This window comes from Eschscholzia californica, unplaced genomic scaffold (assembly GCF_041429995.1).
Source record: "Eschscholzia californica isolate CP2 unplaced genomic scaffold, dmEscCali1.0.p SCAF_3, whole genome shotgun sequence".
Classification (NCBI taxonomy): domain Eukaryota; kingdom Viridiplantae; phylum Streptophyta; class Magnoliopsida; order Ranunculales; family Papaveraceae; genus Eschscholzia; species Eschscholzia californica.
Window position 1 is genome coordinate 66,023,004 of NW_028238420.1, and position 18,310 is coordinate 66,041,313.

At 35.8% G+C, this 18,310-nt stretch overlaps 2 protein-coding genes across 6 annotated transcripts; one reads left to right on the forward strand and one right to left on the reverse strand.

Annotated features, from left to right (window-relative positions):
* Positions 1 to 3,908: 3,908 nt before the first annotated feature.
* LOC147553544 (uncharacterized) lies at positions 3,909 to 6,042 on the reverse strand. 4 transcript variants are annotated; one of them, XR_015238332.1, is made up of 3 exons: positions 5,727 to 6,042; positions 4,738 to 5,035; positions 3,909 to 4,216 (listed from the first exon to the last, which is right to left on the reverse strand). XR_015238332.1 is itself a non-coding variant. In XM_086671191.1 (3 exons), the coding sequence occupies exons 1-3, from the start codon at positions 5,732 to 5,734 to the stop codon at positions 4,137 to 4,139; spliced, it is 426 nt and encodes a 141-aa protein (XP_086527317.1). In that variant the 5' UTR covers positions 5,735 to 6,042; the 3' UTR covers positions 3,909 to 4,136. The 4 variants fall into 4 exon arrangements, 2 of the variants coding, with proteins under 2 accessions (XP_086527317.1, XP_086527318.1); XR_015238333.1 differs by having other exon boundaries at positions 4,738 to 4,968; positions 5,687 to 6,042; XM_086671191.1 differs by having other exon boundaries at positions 5,687 to 6,042.
* Positions 6,043 to 6,273: 231 nt separating this feature from the next.
* On the forward strand, positions 6,274 to 17,556 carry LOC147553545 (protein transport protein SEC24 B-like). Of its 2 annotated transcripts, none has more exons than XM_086665949.1 (25): positions 6,274 to 6,514; positions 7,157 to 8,008; positions 8,227 to 8,460; positions 8,788 to 8,862; positions 8,971 to 9,069; positions 9,376 to 9,487; positions 10,170 to 10,297; positions 10,902 to 11,021; positions 11,436 to 11,516; positions 11,925 to 12,002; positions 12,112 to 12,204; positions 12,372 to 12,426; positions 12,694 to 12,770; positions 13,292 to 13,363; positions 13,474 to 13,557; positions 14,043 to 14,162; positions 14,275 to 14,343; positions 14,987 to 15,064; positions 15,241 to 15,379; positions 15,808 to 15,972; positions 16,139 to 16,284; positions 16,401 to 16,574; positions 16,693 to 16,781; positions 16,890 to 16,921; positions 17,041 to 17,556. In XM_086665949.1, the coding sequence occupies exons 2-25, from the start codon at positions 7,217 to 7,219 to the stop codon at positions 17,145 to 17,147; spliced, it is 3,219 nt and encodes a 1,072-aa protein (XP_086522075.1). In that variant the 5' UTR covers positions 6,274 to 6,514; positions 7,157 to 7,216; the 3' UTR covers positions 17,148 to 17,556. The 2 variants fall into 2 exon arrangements, with proteins under 2 accessions (XP_086522075.1, XP_086522076.1); XM_086665950.1 differs by having other exon boundaries at positions 7,165 to 8,008.
* Positions 17,557 to 18,310: the final 754 nt, after the last annotated feature.

The following is an 18,310-nucleotide window of genomic DNA, read 5'->3' on the forward strand; positions in this document are numbered from 1 at the left end:
CGCTTAACCTCTTTCGATCGGGCGGGTTCGGACCGATTCGGGCATCTGACATTAACGGATCCTTCGGACTCGGACGGTCGTGGGAGGGTTCCGGGTTTTCGGGCCAAAATCCTTCCCCTACTTCCGACCACCACTACAATTTATATATTTTCTCTATCTGTCTCTCGTCCCCTATCACCTCTCTCACTTCTTCCTCCTCTTCTCTTTATTTGTTCGATCGAAAGAGAGAGTCTCTTTTGTCGAAACCCTGTTCTCCTCCAAATCAGTAGACACTATCTGCCCTGTTTAAAAAACCCTTCCCTTCTTTGAAACATATCGAGAGAGAGGAGAGAAGAAGCGAGCGAGAGAGGAAGGAAAATTTAAAATATAGCATAATTCTATGTTAATTGACGTAAAATGCTTTCGCGTTAGCAAATTAACATTTTTATTTAATTTCTACATTTTTTTGTTGAAAAACATTTCTACTTAAGGTAAAAAAAAGAGGGGTTGGGCAAAAGGCCCAAAATCAACCCAACAATATGTATCAGGCCCACTGCAGATAAAGAATGAGGGGCAGGTCCAAAAAAGTCAGGCTAGGGGTGGAATTTCCGAAACACCCTTCTTCTTTTTGAAATTTACGAAACAACCATCGAAAAATTCCCGGGAAACTCGAAAATTTCTGACAAATAATCTGACACGCCTCCCATCAGACTGTGTACTTTCCATAAATTCACAAAATTGCCACCGAAAAATTCCCGGGAAATGCGAATTTTTTTGGAAAATAGTCTGATGCACCTGACATTAAACCTTGTACTTTCCACGAATTTACAGAATTGCCATTACAAAATTTACCAACTTGCCATTTTCGTTCTTTTTTCCAGATTTATTTCTTATTTCTTATTTATTTTCTCCCACACATATTTCTCTCTCCAATCTCAACAAATTTCGTTCTTTTTTTCCAGATTTATTTCTGATCTCTTTCCAATCTCAACAAATTTCTTCATTTTTGGTAGTATTTCATTGATTTGTATAAAGAAATTTTCTTGTGTACCGGGAACTATTTAGTGTACTGGTCATTTTTTAGATATGTACTACACATTTTTGTACTGGGAATTTTCTTTTGTACCGGGAATTGTTCTGTGTACAAGCCATTTGGTTATGTACTAGAAATTTTTGTAGTGAGAATTTTCTTGTGTACCAGGAATTGTTCTGTGTACACGCCATTTGGTTATGTACTAGACATTTTTGTACTGGGGAATTTTCTTGTGCACCGGGAATTGTTCTATGTACTGGCCATTCGGTTTAGTACTGGACACTTTTGAACTGGGAATTTTCTCCTGTACCGGAAATGGTTCTGTGCACTGGACATTTGGTTATGTACTTTGATGTTTTTAGAGATGAAGAAGATAAAATGTGAAACAAATAAGAGTGATGAAGAAGAAAAATAAGAACATAAAACTTTTAGAGAGAGAAAGACAGAAAACTTTAATGTTTTTAGAGATTGAAAGAGATGAAGAAGATAAAATGTGAAACAAAATAAGAATGATGAACACCCAAAAATGAGAACATAAAACTTTTAGAGAGAGTAAGAACAGAAAATTGATGTTTTTAGAGATTGAAAGAGATGAAGAAAATAAAATGTGAAACAAAAAAGAATGATGAACATCCAAAAATAAGAAAATAAAACTTTTAGAGAGAGAAAGAAAAGAAAATTTATGTTTTTAGAGATTGAAAGAGATGAAGAAGATAAAATGTGAAAAACAAAATAAGAATGATGAAGAAGATTTTTGGATGTATAAATAAGAAGAAAGAAGGAGTTGAAACAAAATATGATGGGAGGGATCCAAAAAAATTGGCTGAAATTTCGTCAAAAAATGGCGCCATTTTTGAATTTTCAGAAAATCTGAATGTTTCTCTGACATGACGTCATGTACGGGGAATTAATTGTTTCGCTGTCGTCCGTCAGATTGTCAGAAAACACAGAACTTTCCCGTGGAGGGGTAAAAGAGGGATAAATAAAATAAAAACCAGAAAACTGTGAGCTGTCTTGACAATTTGGACTGGGTTCTAATTTTTTTTTTGGACTGGGGGTAATGCTTATTTACCCTCCATTCTTTGGGCCTCTCACTCAAAAATCCTAAAAAAAACACCTAAGCTTGTTCTCGTGCCAACAAACAATATTGTAATATTAAACACTGAAAAGTACCTAAAATAATTTGTTGTGTGAAATTCATTTGGCGTCCAATTATTATCGGTAACGGTAAAGCATATATTATGTTATCTAAGCCTTGTTATTTATATGGGAAGTTCTCTCATTGTAACATTTTCTTAGCAATATATTATGTTATCTAAGCCTCGTTATTTATATACGAAGTTCTCTCATTGTAACATTTTCTTAGCAATATGTGTTGATCAGTATGTGCATAATTCTATCATGTTTTTTTTTTTTTTGAGAAATCGACTACGATCTACGTTAGTCGTTACAAAGCATTGATACATCATGAAGATGTGATGAGCACGATAACCACTTAATTTAAACCATAATGAGAGAGGCCTAAAGCCCGACAACATGAAAGAGGACTAAAGTCCGACAAATTTATTATATTATTTACTTTCTATATAGCTTAAATTACATAGGATAAAGTTGGATGGCAAACTGCTTCCATCGAGACTCGATCTCACAACTTCATAGACTTAAAAGGGGTGTCCAACCCAAAGGGTGGTGGACATAATTCTATCATGTTATTTTTTTTTGTATGCATTTACCAATTTGCTCTATGAAATATATTAGGCAAAAATATGTTCTTCCATATTTGAATTTGAGATTGAAACAAATGCTGTGTCATTGGTATATTAAGTGAGACTATAAATTAACAGGTTGCATTCTTATAACATCCATTACTGGCTACACGTATTTTCTATCGTGAAAATTGATACAAAATGGGTGTCTCATTTGATGGTCAAACACAGTATAGTGAAGTCCAAACTGTCAGATGTTGACTACTGAAAGAAAAATGTTAAAGTTCCTATAATACTCCTTTGTCCATCGTTTGGCTTATGTGGCAAATAAGACATTTCGTCTTTTCATACACCCTGAGAGGTGTGAAAAGACGAAAATATCCCTTGTCTTATTCTATTACAGTAAACAAGAAAGTGCGGTAGGGGTACCTATCACACACCATTGATGTTTTTTTTTGTTCCTCTGAATATTGACTACAAAGACATTGATATTCCGATAAGATGTGATAAGCACGATAACTACTGAATTATTATTAGTCTAAAATTCGACGAAATTAATGACCTACAAATAATTTTTTCATTATATCGAGGTAATTTCTATAAAGGTCAAAATAATATTGAAAATAAGTAGAAAAGCACAAAACATTTGAAAATTATTATTCAGGTCAAAAAGTGTGCAAATACTAAAATACCCTTTTATGTCATTTTTTGTCATTTTGTGTAACTAAATTCTTTTATTTTTCTTTAAACTTTAAATCGATATAACTTTTGTTTGAGATGTCGGATTTCTATAAAAGTTATATATTTAGAAATGATTTTTCATTAGCTTTCTAACAAGATCCACTTTCAATATTTTTTTTCAAAAAAAAAAACGGGAAAAAACGCCGTTTTTTTCCTTTACGTTTTTCTGCAAACGTGTTTGCAACAATCTGTTATGCAAACGTGTTTGCAACAATCTGTTATGCAAACGTGTTTGCAACAATCTGTTCTGCAAACGTGTTTGCAACAATCTGATCTGCAAACGTGTGTTTGCATAATGTAAACTGCAAACATGTGTTTGCATAATGAGAGAAAATAAGTTTTAGTGGAGAGAGTGGAACCCTTGATGTTATATAAGAATTGAGAGATTAAATGAGGAAAATAAGAAGTTCTATAGATCTTTGATATAACTTAAGATTACATAACATTAGAGATTAGATGATAATCTTCGTGGTACCTTAACAAAAAAAATCATATAGAGTTCGCAATAACCGAAAAACTTCCATCTCGAAAGAAAAACAATTACCCATCCAAAAGCGAAAAACCTTACTTAACCACTGCCTTTGCTTCTAAACTATATCGTTGTGTTTTGGCGGCTTCTCTTGTCATGTCCAATCTTCAAACTCAAAGCCAGTGGCATTGTGAAATGGAATTAGGCTTCAAGTACCACCAAAGATCAAGCTAGCATGAAGTCTCCGAAAACAAACCCACGATTTTTCTATTCCATAAATGCTTATTTCTGCAGTCAATTTCAGGTTAATTAGGAGTATTAACTTTGTAAGCATTCATCTCAAATCTAGTTGGTAAGGAGTATAAAAGATATATTAACTGAAGATGTATCTTTGTAGAAGGTCAGCTATACTATAAAGCAACTAGAGCGAAAAAGGAATTCTATTAAACTAAATGGGTATAGAGTGACTTGGCCTATAGCCACTGAGTAGCTCAATTGTTCAAAACAAACAAGGTAAATTCAAAAGAAATTGGTAACTTAAATGTAACACATGATATGGTTACGGGCAGGAATTTGATTTATTTGCATTATTAAATATAAATATATGAAAAGATTTAGCAGCGACACCTATGAGTCACAGCAACATGTTGTAGCTGACATGATCACAATGAGATGCATGTACAAAACAATTAAACATCTCTAATGACATAATCGAAGAACGAGTTATAAATCAAGAGGCTAAAAAGTGGAACATATTCAATAAGCAATATCTACAAAGTATCAAGAAGGTAGAGGTATCGACCAAGTACCTGCAACTGGCCTTTTCCAGCACACGAAATAAAGAGAAGCTCTAAACAACCCAATACTATTTCCAAAAGATTCATCTCTTTTACTAGACGTGGTGTTAGACTTGGTACAGTGAAGAGTTGCACAGAAAAAGGATGGGTCCATAGTGTAAGCAATCTCTTCTAGTAGAGGTTGGATCTTCTCAGCACCTTTATGCTTCGAACAGAAGCCCTCACGCTTCCAAGCAGTTTCAACTACACAATCACAACACCCACCACCCGTGTACATAAGAGAATAGTTGTGGTCTTTGTGGTTTTCATTCTGAAAACAAAATCAAGATAATCAGCAAAACCAGCACATAAGAATGAAACTTATCGAAGTGATAAATTATCTCTTTATCGACACCGATACCCTCAGATGTTACATAATGCTTAATTGCTTGTTTCTCGAAAACCAAATTTTTGTAGTCATTATAATCCCAAATACCAACTAACTTAAAATCAGAAAACAAATTGAATGCATACAAAAGCTTTAAACCCATAACAATGAAGCGAACGAAATTAGAATTTCACTTAACCAAGTTCTGGATGACCTTAAAATGGGAAAGGAGGAGATTAGTCTTTCCTAAATGTCATTTCTTCATAGGCCAAGACACCAAGAACCTAACCTCATTACCTACCTGAACCATTCTTTCCTGCCTTTCAATTCAAGCATTTTCATACAATTTTTGTTTTTTTTAAATAGCTTCAATTTATGTTCTTCTTCATCACCAATAGAATCCACCCAATTCAATTAATTCGATCCTCAAATGACAGCACAACAAAATGCATTTAACCATCACTAGAGAACAAAAAACCTAATTACCCATTTCCACAATCAGAAAGAATTAAACCCCACAAAAACAAAGCAAAATCACTATCTATTATCAATTTGAAGAAACCCCCATAAATGTCAATGAAGAAATCTAAATACCTGCAACAGTAACAGGTGAATCGTCGTCTTTTGATCTAACCTGATCATTAGTCTTAGAAACCAAGTTTTCTTGTACCCTTTGACAGAGTAAACAAGCTATCTGAACAACTCTAACAACAACATCTAATTATTTAGAGTATTTATCGGATTCTAATGGTTTAAAAGTTCCGATACTCTCGTCCTCCATTACCGACGAACAAGGTTTCCATACAAAGATAACGATGTCGGAAGAAATCTAAGAAGAAGAAGAAATTATAACGAACTGAACTTCTTAAAGAGAGAGAAATGAATCAGAACACATGAAAAAGCAGAGAAGATTTCGAAGAAGAAGAAGATTTGGAGAAGAAGCATGGAAGAAGAAGAACCCTAAAAAATTTCTGGTTTTTTGAGAGATAAAATGAGTTTTGATATGCAAGGGTATTTCGGGAATTAAAATATCCAAAAAAGACCTGAATAGTAATTATTAATATTATTTTAAACCTAACCTCTAATTAGCCCTAATATTTTGGTAGAAAATGACTAATAGTAATAGATTGAGGCTTTTTTAGTTATTTAAAAAAATTTTACTACCCAAATAGTCATTTTCTCAAATAGGAAAAGAGCCCGTACTACAATTTTCCACGTGAGACGGAACACGATCATTTCCCAAATCCAGACCTTTCTAATGAATTATGGCATACTTAAGGGGCATTTCCAGAAAATTACATCGTAACCTCACTTTCTCTCTCTATCTCTCTCTCCCTCTGCAAATTTTACATCGTCTGAGGTTTTTCTGTCTCAGATCCCATCTTCTTCGATCATCTTCTGACGACCTTGATCTCGATTCTCGTAAGTTTCTTCAAATTTTTTCTATATTCTCTCTCTACAACGATGGATCTGAAATCAGAAACTTGTTATTGTTAAGAAAGCTATTGATTTAGAATCGTTTCTTATAGATTATGATTTTTCTTATATAAAATTTCGTTTTCTTGATCAGATCGTTGTTTTGTTCAATTACGTAGCTTATTTGTTAAGAACACAATTGGTTTTAGAATCGTTTCTTATAGATTATGATGTTTCTGAGACGAATTTCATTTATCCGGATCAGATCGTCGTCCCTTTGTTCAATTACGTTTTTTATAACTTTAGCTGCTACACAATTTCGAATAAAAACTGTTGAGAACTTGAGATTATGTATTTATGATTCATATCGTAGCTCTTTGTTGTTATACTTCATGCCAATCGAGGATTGGATTAGTGATTAACTCATGAATTCATTAGGTTTTGGCTGAACGTTTAATCTAGTAAAGAAGAAAGACGATAAACTGATATCTTTCTGGTTTCTTAGTCCGTCGTTCACCATTTTAGTTGTGATCTGACCAAGTGATTGTGGAAAATGAGCTTTCTGGACAATATACAGATATAATTATGGATGGTGGATTTGGAGTTCTATATGCGTTAGAAGATTAAATTAGGTTATTTGGTTTAAAGTTTTGCAGATATATTTAAGGATTTGCCGGAGGATTAAAGAACTTTAGTCCTTGATTCTCCATGGCATCTCATGTACCCTCTGGGGTACGAAGACCGGGTCCTCCCCCGAATTACAACCCGAATTTCCAGCAGGCGCCTGATGCACTGGCTAGTAACATGCAAAACTTACAAATTAATCGTCCGCCTGGTCCACCTTCAGCTAGACCTGGTTCTTCGGTTCCTCAAAATCCTTCTTTTGCCTCCCCTAGACCCATGAATTTTCCGCCTTCAGGTCCCCCTACCAGTTCGGCATCGGTACCTCCTCAATCACTACCTCCATCCTCGTTTCCTGGCGCTTCACCTTTCACCCGCCCCAGCCCACCACCCTCTGGCTTTCCTGCAGCGGCCGCCACACCAAGTGCTGGCCCTCAAGTGGCATCTGGAAGACCATCAGGGCCTCCATTTTCTCAACCTCCCCCTTTTGGCGCAAGACCATCTCCAGGAGTGTTTACTTCTTCCCAAGCGATGACTGCCCCGCCCTCTAGTGCACAAGGTCCATTTACAAATGGTCCACCTATGCTCGGACGTGGACCACCTCCCGGTGCCTCCCCTCCATATTTTTCTAGTGCACAACAACCACCTGCTGGACCTCCTCCTGCAATACCGCCTGCGGGTCCTTTTGGTCAAAGTCTAAACTCTTTCCCAGGAAGTCCACCACCTAGTGTTCCAATGGACCAAGGGTTGCGCCCACCAGGATCATTTTCATCTGCAAATCCAGGAACAAGACCACCATTTTCAGTTGCAAGTCAAGGCATGCCACCACAATTTGGTTCTCCATATGGTTCTCAGATGCAGCCGGGGCAAATGTTTCAGGTGAGTTTTTCTATTATTCTGCTACATTTTTGTATTTATCTTATATTTTTTCATAAATTGATTTTTGATAGACTATATTCATTCACTTTGCAAGTTTTTGCTGTCTTTTCTGTTACTTGAACGCTAGGTTTTTGTTTAGCTTTTCGCAGATGTAATCTTCTCACAGATTATTGATAGTTATTTACTAGGATACTTATTATTGCTTGTCATTCTTTTAGGGAGCTCCTCCAGTTCCAGGTGCCATGCCACCTACAAGGCCCTATGGAACCCAACTACTTCCACAAAATCAAGGTATGCATATGGTACCACCGGTGGCAGGTCACTTGCCCGTGTCTGGAGCTACAGCAGCAGGGACATCTAAAATTGACCCTAATCAAATACCTCGCCCGATTCCTAGTTCGTCGGTGACCTTATATGAAACTCGACAGAATGGTCAAGCTAACCTTCCACCGGTATGTTATATTATAATTAATTTTTTAGATTCTAATTGCATTTTTTCAGGTAAGCAGTTAGTTATAAGCTCGTTACTTCATTATATTTTTGCCCGGGCTTCAAATATCAAGCATCTTTGTCATGATGAACTACAGAGAAACACAAATCCTAGAAGTGTTTTTTCTTCTACGCCTTCTCAGAATGAGTAGCTCCATCTTCGAGTCAGGCTTCCAGCCTTTAATGGAAAAGTCGGAACAGTGAAACTAGACTCATTATCCCCATGTGTTAGCTTGATGTGCCACAAATATATAAGTAGAACTGACTGTTATTATGTTCTTTACATGCAGCCTGCAACAAGTGATTTTGTTGTGAAGGACACTGGAAATTGCAGTCCGAGGTACATGAGGTGTACAATTAATCAGGTGCCGTCAGATCTTTTGCCATTATTTATGCATTTGGTTCCTTTACATTTTCCGTATCTTTGGTTTTCAAATTTGAAATGTTATTTTTTTTTTGCTTACCACTTTCAGATTCCTTGCACTGGAGATCTGTTGTCAACATCTAGCATGAATTTGACTTTGATGGTTCAGCCACTGGCTCTTCCACATCCATCGGAGGAACTTATCCAGGTACTACAAATATTTGTAGGTTGGAGTTTTCGTTTTGTTATCCTATGGCTTACTCAGTTTGGTCTTTTTTTTTTACAAAATATTCTTAGAATCTGCGATTGCAATTAAAAGTATAAGACAATGTATATTTAAAATAAACTTGTCTTTTTTGCTTTTTCATTGTTGTTATACGTAAAGAATAGTTTGACCTTTATGTTTAAGTTTAAATGTTGAAATTTGGGAAATCTTATCGCTATCATTGGCAGACATGGGGTATAATTTTCCTTCTCATTATTTGATTTAAGTATTATACAATAATATCTGTAGGTTGTGGATTTTGGAGAAAGCGGGCCTGTTCGCTGCTCTCGCTGTAAAGGATATATAAATCCGTTCTTTAAATTCATTGATCAAGGAAGGCGTTTTATTTGTAACTTATGTGGTAGGCTACTGATCTGTGCCAAATTTTCTGTTTTGTGTTTTCTATACTTGATTTTGTTTGATAATGGTCTACGATCTTCACAGTCCTCCACTTCTATCCACTGGAATCATATTAGGAGACAGCTATTTATCTCATCCATTGTTAACCATCTTTCACTGAGTGCACGTGGTTGTGGGCAGTCTTACTACTTGTATTTGATGTTTTAGCACGGAATACACCCACACACACCACACAATTGACTTCGCTTGAGGCTTATTAAAAAATATATACTCAAGTGGTGAAGCATTTCGAACTTTCGTGTTAACCATTTTGTCGACTTACCATTTCAACATGCAAGAACTGTACCTTTCTCACTTTTCCTATAGAATGATTTTCTTTTCATGCTTCAGACTCCTGTTCATCATTGTGCCTGATGGCTGTTATCATTCAACTTGGATGAACATTATGTACTCTCCCACTACTTTTGCATTCGCAATGTTTGCACCCCTTTTGTACCTTTCCATAAGAGTAACTTCTATGTATATCATTATCCAGACCCAGACAGTTTTCATATTCTAAGGTTTACATGCTATGGAGATCATATAAGAAGTAGATTTATGCTCATTCGAGCCTGCATCTTTCTACTGTAGTACTTTCCAGATTTAGCCCGCACTAATGATATCTCGAAATAATATATTTTCAGGATTTACGGATGAAACTCCTCGCGACTATCACTGCAATTTAGGGCCAGATGGTAGGCGTAGAGATGCCGATGAGAGACCCGAATTATGCCGGGGAACAGTTGAATTTGTTGCTACAAAAGAATACATGGTTAACATCTCTGCTAGTATTATCTTAGAAGCATGATCATATTTTTTTAATTTCTGTGACTTTTAAAAGAAGACAACTATGTTCTTCTAACGCTTTTATTACTCTTCACTTTGTATTTTTTTAGAATATTTGTACCCATAGCTTCAAAAAATTTAGTGCTTGAGATCTAGTTGAGTTTTTTTGAGATACAAACTCTTAGTTGGTACTAAAAAAGATGCCATGTTAGTACTTAACCCCAGTGTGGCGCTGAGAGTCAGATTGTTGCCCTCTTCATTTAAAATTTTCTTATGTAACACGAATACTCTTTTCATGTATTTTCTTTGCTTTGTTGGATACTGGGACTCAGATACTTGGATACTCTTATTGAACTCGCAGCCAGATCTTATATGCACATCTTATGTACACGCACAAAATTGTTTGGACTACGTAACTGCTTTAGTTAAAATATTTTGTGTTTAATAGGAGGATGGTGCTCTATGCTAGAAGATTCTCCTCTCTTATTCAATCTCACAAAGTGTTAATTTGACTGATAAAGAATAGAATTCTGATTAAGGTAAGCTACGTGGATTTTGGGAACTTATGAACTCCTATAATTCGTTTACAGGTCCGTGATCCAATGCCTGCAGTCTTCTTTTTCCTAGTTGATGTCTCCATGAATGCCATACAAACAGGTGCAACTGCAGCCGCATGCAGTGCAATCAATCAAGCTATTGCTGATCTTCCTGTAAGTATTACGATTCTGCCTTAAGAAGATTAACCATGAAGCATATCTGCTCCACACTTTTGCATGGTACACAATTTTTTACGGAGATATGATTGTCCCATTTTGAGCACCTTTAGTAACTTGTAACAAGTGGAACGCTGGCCTGGCTGAGTGAGTTCTTTTGCATGTTATCTTAACTTGCTGGCCCCAAAATCTGCATTCTATGCTGTGTTTTAGTTGATGTGATGGATTTTTTTTGAGTGATCAGAAGTTCTAATGGTAAAAGCTTTTAGTATCTCATTTGGATGCTATTAGCATTCTAGCGTTGTGTAGAGTACTCAAATTGATATGCAGTTGAGTTTCCACTAGAGCTATGTACTTGCTTTAGAAACACAGAATTTAATTATTATGTTGATTGAATGATTGTCATGGCAGGAAGGTCCAAGGACAATGGTCGGCATTGCAACATTTGATTCAACAATTCATTTCTACAATCTGAAAAGAGTATTGCAACAGGTAAATTCTAAATACCGATTTCAAACTTAACCATTTGATTAGGCATTGGATTAGTGTAACTGCATCTGACGTGTCTCTCTTATAGAGATTTTCACTTACTCTTTCAAAAATCAACTTTCCCCTTAAAAATTTACAGCAATGTGTGGTAATTAGTTATTCAAAGAAATGTGAAGGCTGAAAACTGAAAACTGAAAATAGCTCTGCAGTTCCTAGTTAGATTCCATTTGTATTACGATTTACAGGTTCCTGGTTAGCTCTACCATTACCTGAAATTAGTACCCTTTTTCGTTCCCATTTCCCAAGTGATCTTGATGATTAATATCAAGATATATTCTAGAGATAAAACTGAATTTCACAATAATTTCTTTAAGAGTTAAAACTGATTTAGATCTCGATTGACCTTTGCAGCCTTTGATGCTTATCGTTCCTGACGTGCAAGATGTTTATACCCCCCTTCAGACTGATGTGATTGTTCAACTCGCCGAGGTCTGCAACTTACAACTACAATATCTACTCCTACTACTTTTTAAGTGCATGCAATATAAAGATCAAATAAATCTTCCTTACTTCTTTAAGTTATCTTCTTGTGTATCAGTGTCGTCAACATCTGGAGCAACTGCTGGAAAACATTCCAAACATGTTTCAGGATAACAGAGTAGCTGAATCTGCATTCGGTGCAGCTACCAAGGTAAGATTAAGGTCATGGTTAATGAATTGGGACGCTACTCTCTTGGGTGGGGAGTGTTTATGGTTAACGAACGTACCCTTTTCTTTTTTTTGGGGATAAGTGGGATTGTTATTAAGTTTGTGCATTCAAGAGTAGACCTACATGATGTATTTCTTTTCTATTTAAAGGCTGCTTTCTTGGCGATGAAGAGCACTGGAGGAAAACTTCTTGTATTTCAGTCAGGCAAGTCAAGTTTTTATTTATTCAAGTCTTCATTTCTCTTCAGCAAACTCATATTTTATTTTACTTTTTTCTGAATACTTAATACTTTATACTTGAAATACTTCTAGCTTATTGTTGTTTAGATTTCTAATGCAACTATATTGGAACAATGACCTTCTGTTATATTTTATTCTAGTTTTCCTAATTATGCTTCTGACAAGTAAAAAAACAAGAAGCATGTAGTACATATAATGTTGTTGATTGCTCCTTGTCCTTTTTCACCTGCAGTCCTACCATCAGTTGGATTTGGAGCTCTTTCTGCTAGAGAAGCAGATGGAAGAATGAATTCCTCTGCTGGAGAGAAGGTATATTGCCTAGTTTAGTTATGTTGATTCATGCCTGCTTTTCCAAGTTGCAACATAGTATTTGCATCCTCCACATACTTGGTGGTGCTTTGGAACAGTTAACTCTTTTAAGGGTAACCTAGTAATGTACCAATATGGTGGTTTCATTCAATTGTTTGCAAGTTTCAAGTAGGGGTCCAACCAATTGGATTATCTGCAGTTTGATTTATTGTGCCTGTTGATGAATTGATGTCTTAATTACATCCGAAGCCAACATTTGGAAAATCACATCTTTTTGAACCTTGCTTACAATTTAGTTGTCCATTTTCATCTTTCATGCTTTCTTAGAGCTTTCAAAGTGCAGCAGGCATTCAAACTTAAACCATCTCATTAGTTGTAATTTATCTGTGTGTATCCTTTTTGTGATGTGATGCTGCTGCTTCCTGTTTTGGCCTTCATTGTCCTTTCAAATGATTAAATGAGGCCATTTAGTTAATCTGAGAATGCTTTCTGAGTTAATGCATATAATTTCTGTACTTCAGGAGTCACACAAATTGCTCCAACCAGCAGACAAGACGTATAAAACTTTGGCAATAGAGTTTGCAGAGTATCAGGTAAGTCTAAGTTTTGCTTCTCACATGCATGTAAGACCAAATATTAGTTCTTTAATTGATTTTATATGTTCCAATAATCTCAAACAATTATAACTTCCACTATCCTGCAGGTTTGTGTGGATATCTTTATTACGACCCAGACATATGTGGACATTGCTTCTATTTCGGACGTCCCTAGAACTACTGGAGGGCAGGTATCCAAACTGCTATACTGCTATGATTTTTCATTTATGTCAAATAAATTGGAGTAATAATGCAAATTAAGCTATTTGAATGCTAGAACTCGGGAGGACAAGCGCCTTGTCCGTATAATTAAAACTTAGTGTGGCAACCAAATGAACCATTTTCACCTCAAGTGGAAGTATTTTTTTCGTTTTGGTTTATAACGTAGAAAGTCATGTTCTATCCTTGCATAAGCAGCTCACAGCTCACTAATCACAGTACCATGGACAATGTTATCACCACACCAGTTTTCCTCTCTCAGCAACCCGTACTCCCTTCACCTAACCAACAGTGCTACTACCACCACTTGACCATCATCAACCACATAATATCATCATGAACTTCCATCCCTCTATCAAACAACAGCTGCTTTCTACTTATGAAAGAGTAATTCATTTTGTGGTTTTGCTTTCCACTTCATCCTTGACCTACATTTTCCGTTTTATTCGTGTTGAAGGTATATTACTACCATCCGTTTTCAGCTGTTTCCGATTCAGCCAAGCTTTACAATGATCTTAAATGGAATCTTGCAAGGCCTCAAGGTTTTGAGGCAGTTATGCGAGTCAGATGCAGCCAGGTTTCAATCTTAAATCATACACTTATTACCACCTTTTGGTTAAGTTTCTTTCTTTTTAAACTATTTTTGTTTTATTCTGTTCCATTCTTTAAATGTTAACTTTCCTTTGTAGGGTCTTCAAGTTCAGGAGTACTTGGGGAGCTTTTGCAAACGCATTCCGACGGATGTTGATCTCCCTGCGGTTAGTTTTCCATTTATCACAATATACAGGCTGGCTAGAACAGGCAAATTGACCATGCCATTAAATCTAGTAATAAGGCTGCCTATCTCAAGAAATCTTTATTTCCAGAGGAAATACATGATGGTAGAATTACCTCTTTTTAAAGGTGGAAGTGTTTACCTGTAAGAAAGGGCTCTATCTTTTCAACTTAAGATTCAATATTGGAGAAGGAGATGCCCTATTGTAGGCAATTAGGCATTTGTGAGGGCCCAATATGATACTCTTAAGGACAACAGTGGAGTAAGTAGTAGCAAATCAAATTTGCGATGATCTCTCAAGGACACAATCCCTGTTAATCAGGACTCTGGACCCTCAGAAAGAGAATTCCTTCCATTGTATGTAATAACGCAACAGATGACAAAATAAAGAAGCCTAAGAATAATTCATACTTTAAAACTACTGAAAAAGAACCAACAATTGTTGCCTTCACACTTTGCATTGAACTTGCAGGTGAACAACATACAACTGGTTTCCTTAATGTTTTGGCAAGGCCAAGTGACATTTGACATTTCATTATTAACTTTACCTATTCTTCATGAGCAGCGAACTGCTGCAACGACTTCGAATTCTTTCTGAAGGAATATCTGTTCTATTTGTTATGCAGATTGACTGTGATAAAACAATAATGGTCACCTTCAAACACGACGATAAGTTTATAGAAGGTTCTGAATGTGGTTTTCAGGTAAGAAACACTTTTTTCACCTTTTCTCAATCTACCTTGTCGATAATGAAATGAATCTTGTACTCTTCTCTTGCATTTGTTGCTATTCTTTTTGAGGTATTAAGATTTACAGTGCTATGATGTTTTTGACAAATACAATTTCCAATATTGATTATGTTGTGCGTTTCATTTTCCAGTGTGCCCTTCTTTACACAACGATATATGGACAGAGGAGAATCCGGGTTACTAACTTATCACTTCCATGCACTTCTGTGCTCAGTAATCTCTTCCGTTCAGCTGATTTGGATACTCAATTTGCATGTTTCTTAAAGCAAGGTAACCGATAGTAGACTTTTATTATATATGAGAAAGCAAAATTGTATAAGAGAAGGCCCGAAGCGAAGGATTAATACAAGAATGCTTTTACTAAAGAATAGCAAAAAGGACACTTGTTTAGTAGCTTATACTTCAGATATGACTTGTGAGCTTACTTTAACTTGGTTATGAGAGACAACAATTGACAAAAAAACTATTCTACTTACTGAGTTCCATCTTACCCGAGTTAATGTGGCTGGAAGCTTGTAGTACTCCGTAAACCATGCACATGCTGATTTATAGGATAACTTGGTCGAATTAGTGAATCTGGTTGTGGTAGTTTGCAAATTGTGGTTCTTAGTATGCTTTACTATGTCATTCTTTTGACATTTATTAAGTTGACAGTTTCAAGTGGACTTTCATTAACTGCCTACTTTTGTTTTTATCAGCGGCGAATGACATTCCGGCTGCTCCTCTAATTCAAATAAGGGAGCAAATGACTAACCTTTGCGTCAGCATTCTGCATTCATACCGCAAATTTTGTGCCACAGTATCATCACCTGGGCAGCTGATTCTCCCCGAGGCACTTAAATTGTTGCCTTTATACATCCTAGGTAGTTTTCTACTTCTGCTGTTATACGGTTAGATTCAACTAGTTAAGCTTATAAAATTGACACCCATGGCTTGGCGAGAGAACTTCCATAATTTACTTCCTTCCAACCTTGGGCCAGAAATGGTTTCATGAAGTTTTCTTATTTACTTCTTGCTTTAATATATCAGCACTGATAAAGAGTATGGGCTTACGAACTGACGGAAGACTAGATGATCGTTCTTACTGGGTCAACCGTGTTACCTCCCTTGCAACTCCATTGGCTGTGCCTCTGGTTTACCCAAGGATGATGACAATCCATAATCTTCCTTCAAAGGTAAATGAAAACCCTAAACTCTGTTCAGTTGATTGATGTTTTAATTTCCTCCAATAGTTGAAGTTCAAATATAAAAAAATTTAGTTTAAGAGTGTGAATTTTATGTGGCTTAACAGGAGGGTGATGGATCTCTTACTACAATACCACTTTCAAGTGAGCATGTAACAGACGATGGAATCTATCTCTTAGAAAATGGAGAAGATGGTTTAATTTATGTTGGCAAATCAGTTGACCCTGATATTCTAAATCAGTTGTTTGGTGTTACTTCCGTTGATGAACTTCCCACCCAGGTACAATACTATCCTCTTATTGAACAAAAACTGCGATTGACATGAGCAAAGTGAAAAATCGGCTAAGTACGTTCTAGTCATCCTACTGATCAAATCTCTCCCTGTTTTCTGTTTTCAGTTTGTCTTGCAGCAATACAATAACGAGTTATCGAAAGAACTAAACAATTTGGTGAACGAGATAAGACGTCAAAGATGTTCCTACCTACGGTATGTTAAAATTTGGTTCTTTAATGGAATTATATGAAAATTCTACCACGTATGACAGTTCAAATGTACCCTTCAAACTTACGAGTTTTCTCTCTGTTTCTTTTCCAGTTTACGGATATGCAAGAGAGGAGACCCATCAGGTTTGTTCGGAAACAATATCATTTTTCATTTCGATCTTGTCTTGAAAGAACTACATATTCAAGACGTCGTTTATAAATATTAATGGATTAAAACTGAAACGGTTGTCTTCTTGATACAGGGATGTTATTCTTTTCTTACATGGTTGAAGACAAGAGTCCTGGTATCCTCTCTTATGTTGAGTTTCTTGTACACGTTCATCGGCAAATCCAAACCAAAATGGCATGATCCTATCTTTGATCGTCCTTTATCGACAATGCAGTTTTTGTCATTAAAACAAAGGAGTTTCTTGAATCTATCGTGATTTATTCGTTACAAACAACCCAAATAATCAATACCAGAATGAAGACATGAGTTATCCGATCTTATTCCTACTGCTTTTAGGGTGCATCGACTCGAAATTGGAGTTCAAAAGAGCAACACAAAAGATATTATTTATTTTGGTTTTCTTGTTTCATGTTTAGTATTGGGTTTCATAATTAGCTATACTCAGACTGTAATATTATGGGAGCTAACCCTAGTTTCAGTAGTTTTAAGACATCAAAAGAATAATTTACTATGATATTTCTTCATTACGAGTAAAAGGTTGGGGTTTTATTTTATTTTATTTATCAAAAAAATTCTAGGTTGATATTCAGTGTTATTATTGTTACATTATTCATAGTTATTATTGTCATCATTGTTAGTTTTTGGGATTTTGTTATGTCTCTTGAGTTGGAAGGTATGTATAGGAGCATGAAAAAAAGAAGAGAAGCATACTGCCCTGGATGAAATGGATGGACTGTACTTATTTTTGGATCCAAAATTATTCGAAACGTCTTAAGTTTAAAGATAAAAGAAAGCGAACTGAAGGGTTAAGGTTTTGGTCGTTACCATAATCACCAAGTGCATGTTTCTTATAGATTTTGCTAGTCATGCCGGATATCGATGCTATTGTAGATATACATTCTCAAAGTTAAAATTGATCGAGTCTTCTGAAGTAGTATTACGAAATTAATCCTTACAGTTAAGTTCTGTTGTTTAATGTCCTTTATAGTCAATCTATCCCTTTCTAGGGTTATTTGTAAGGACATTATTCATCTTATCTGTTTAAGTAAGGTTGTGTTTGTTTTTTTATTTTTTCAGATCTGAAATCTGAATTGAGTCTCAATTCAGATTTCAGATGTTTGTTTTTTAATTTAAAAAAATCTGAAAATTTGACTGAATTTGACTTTTGTCTGAATGGGCTGAAAAGTAGCCCACTTATTTCAGACTTCAAAACAAGTCTGAAATAAGGGCCAATTTCTGAAATGTCGTGGAATGACGTTTATGCCCTCGTGATTTACAAAAAAGATCCTTCTCCCATTCTCACGTATCTTACCACCATCACAGCCACTACCGCCACAACCACA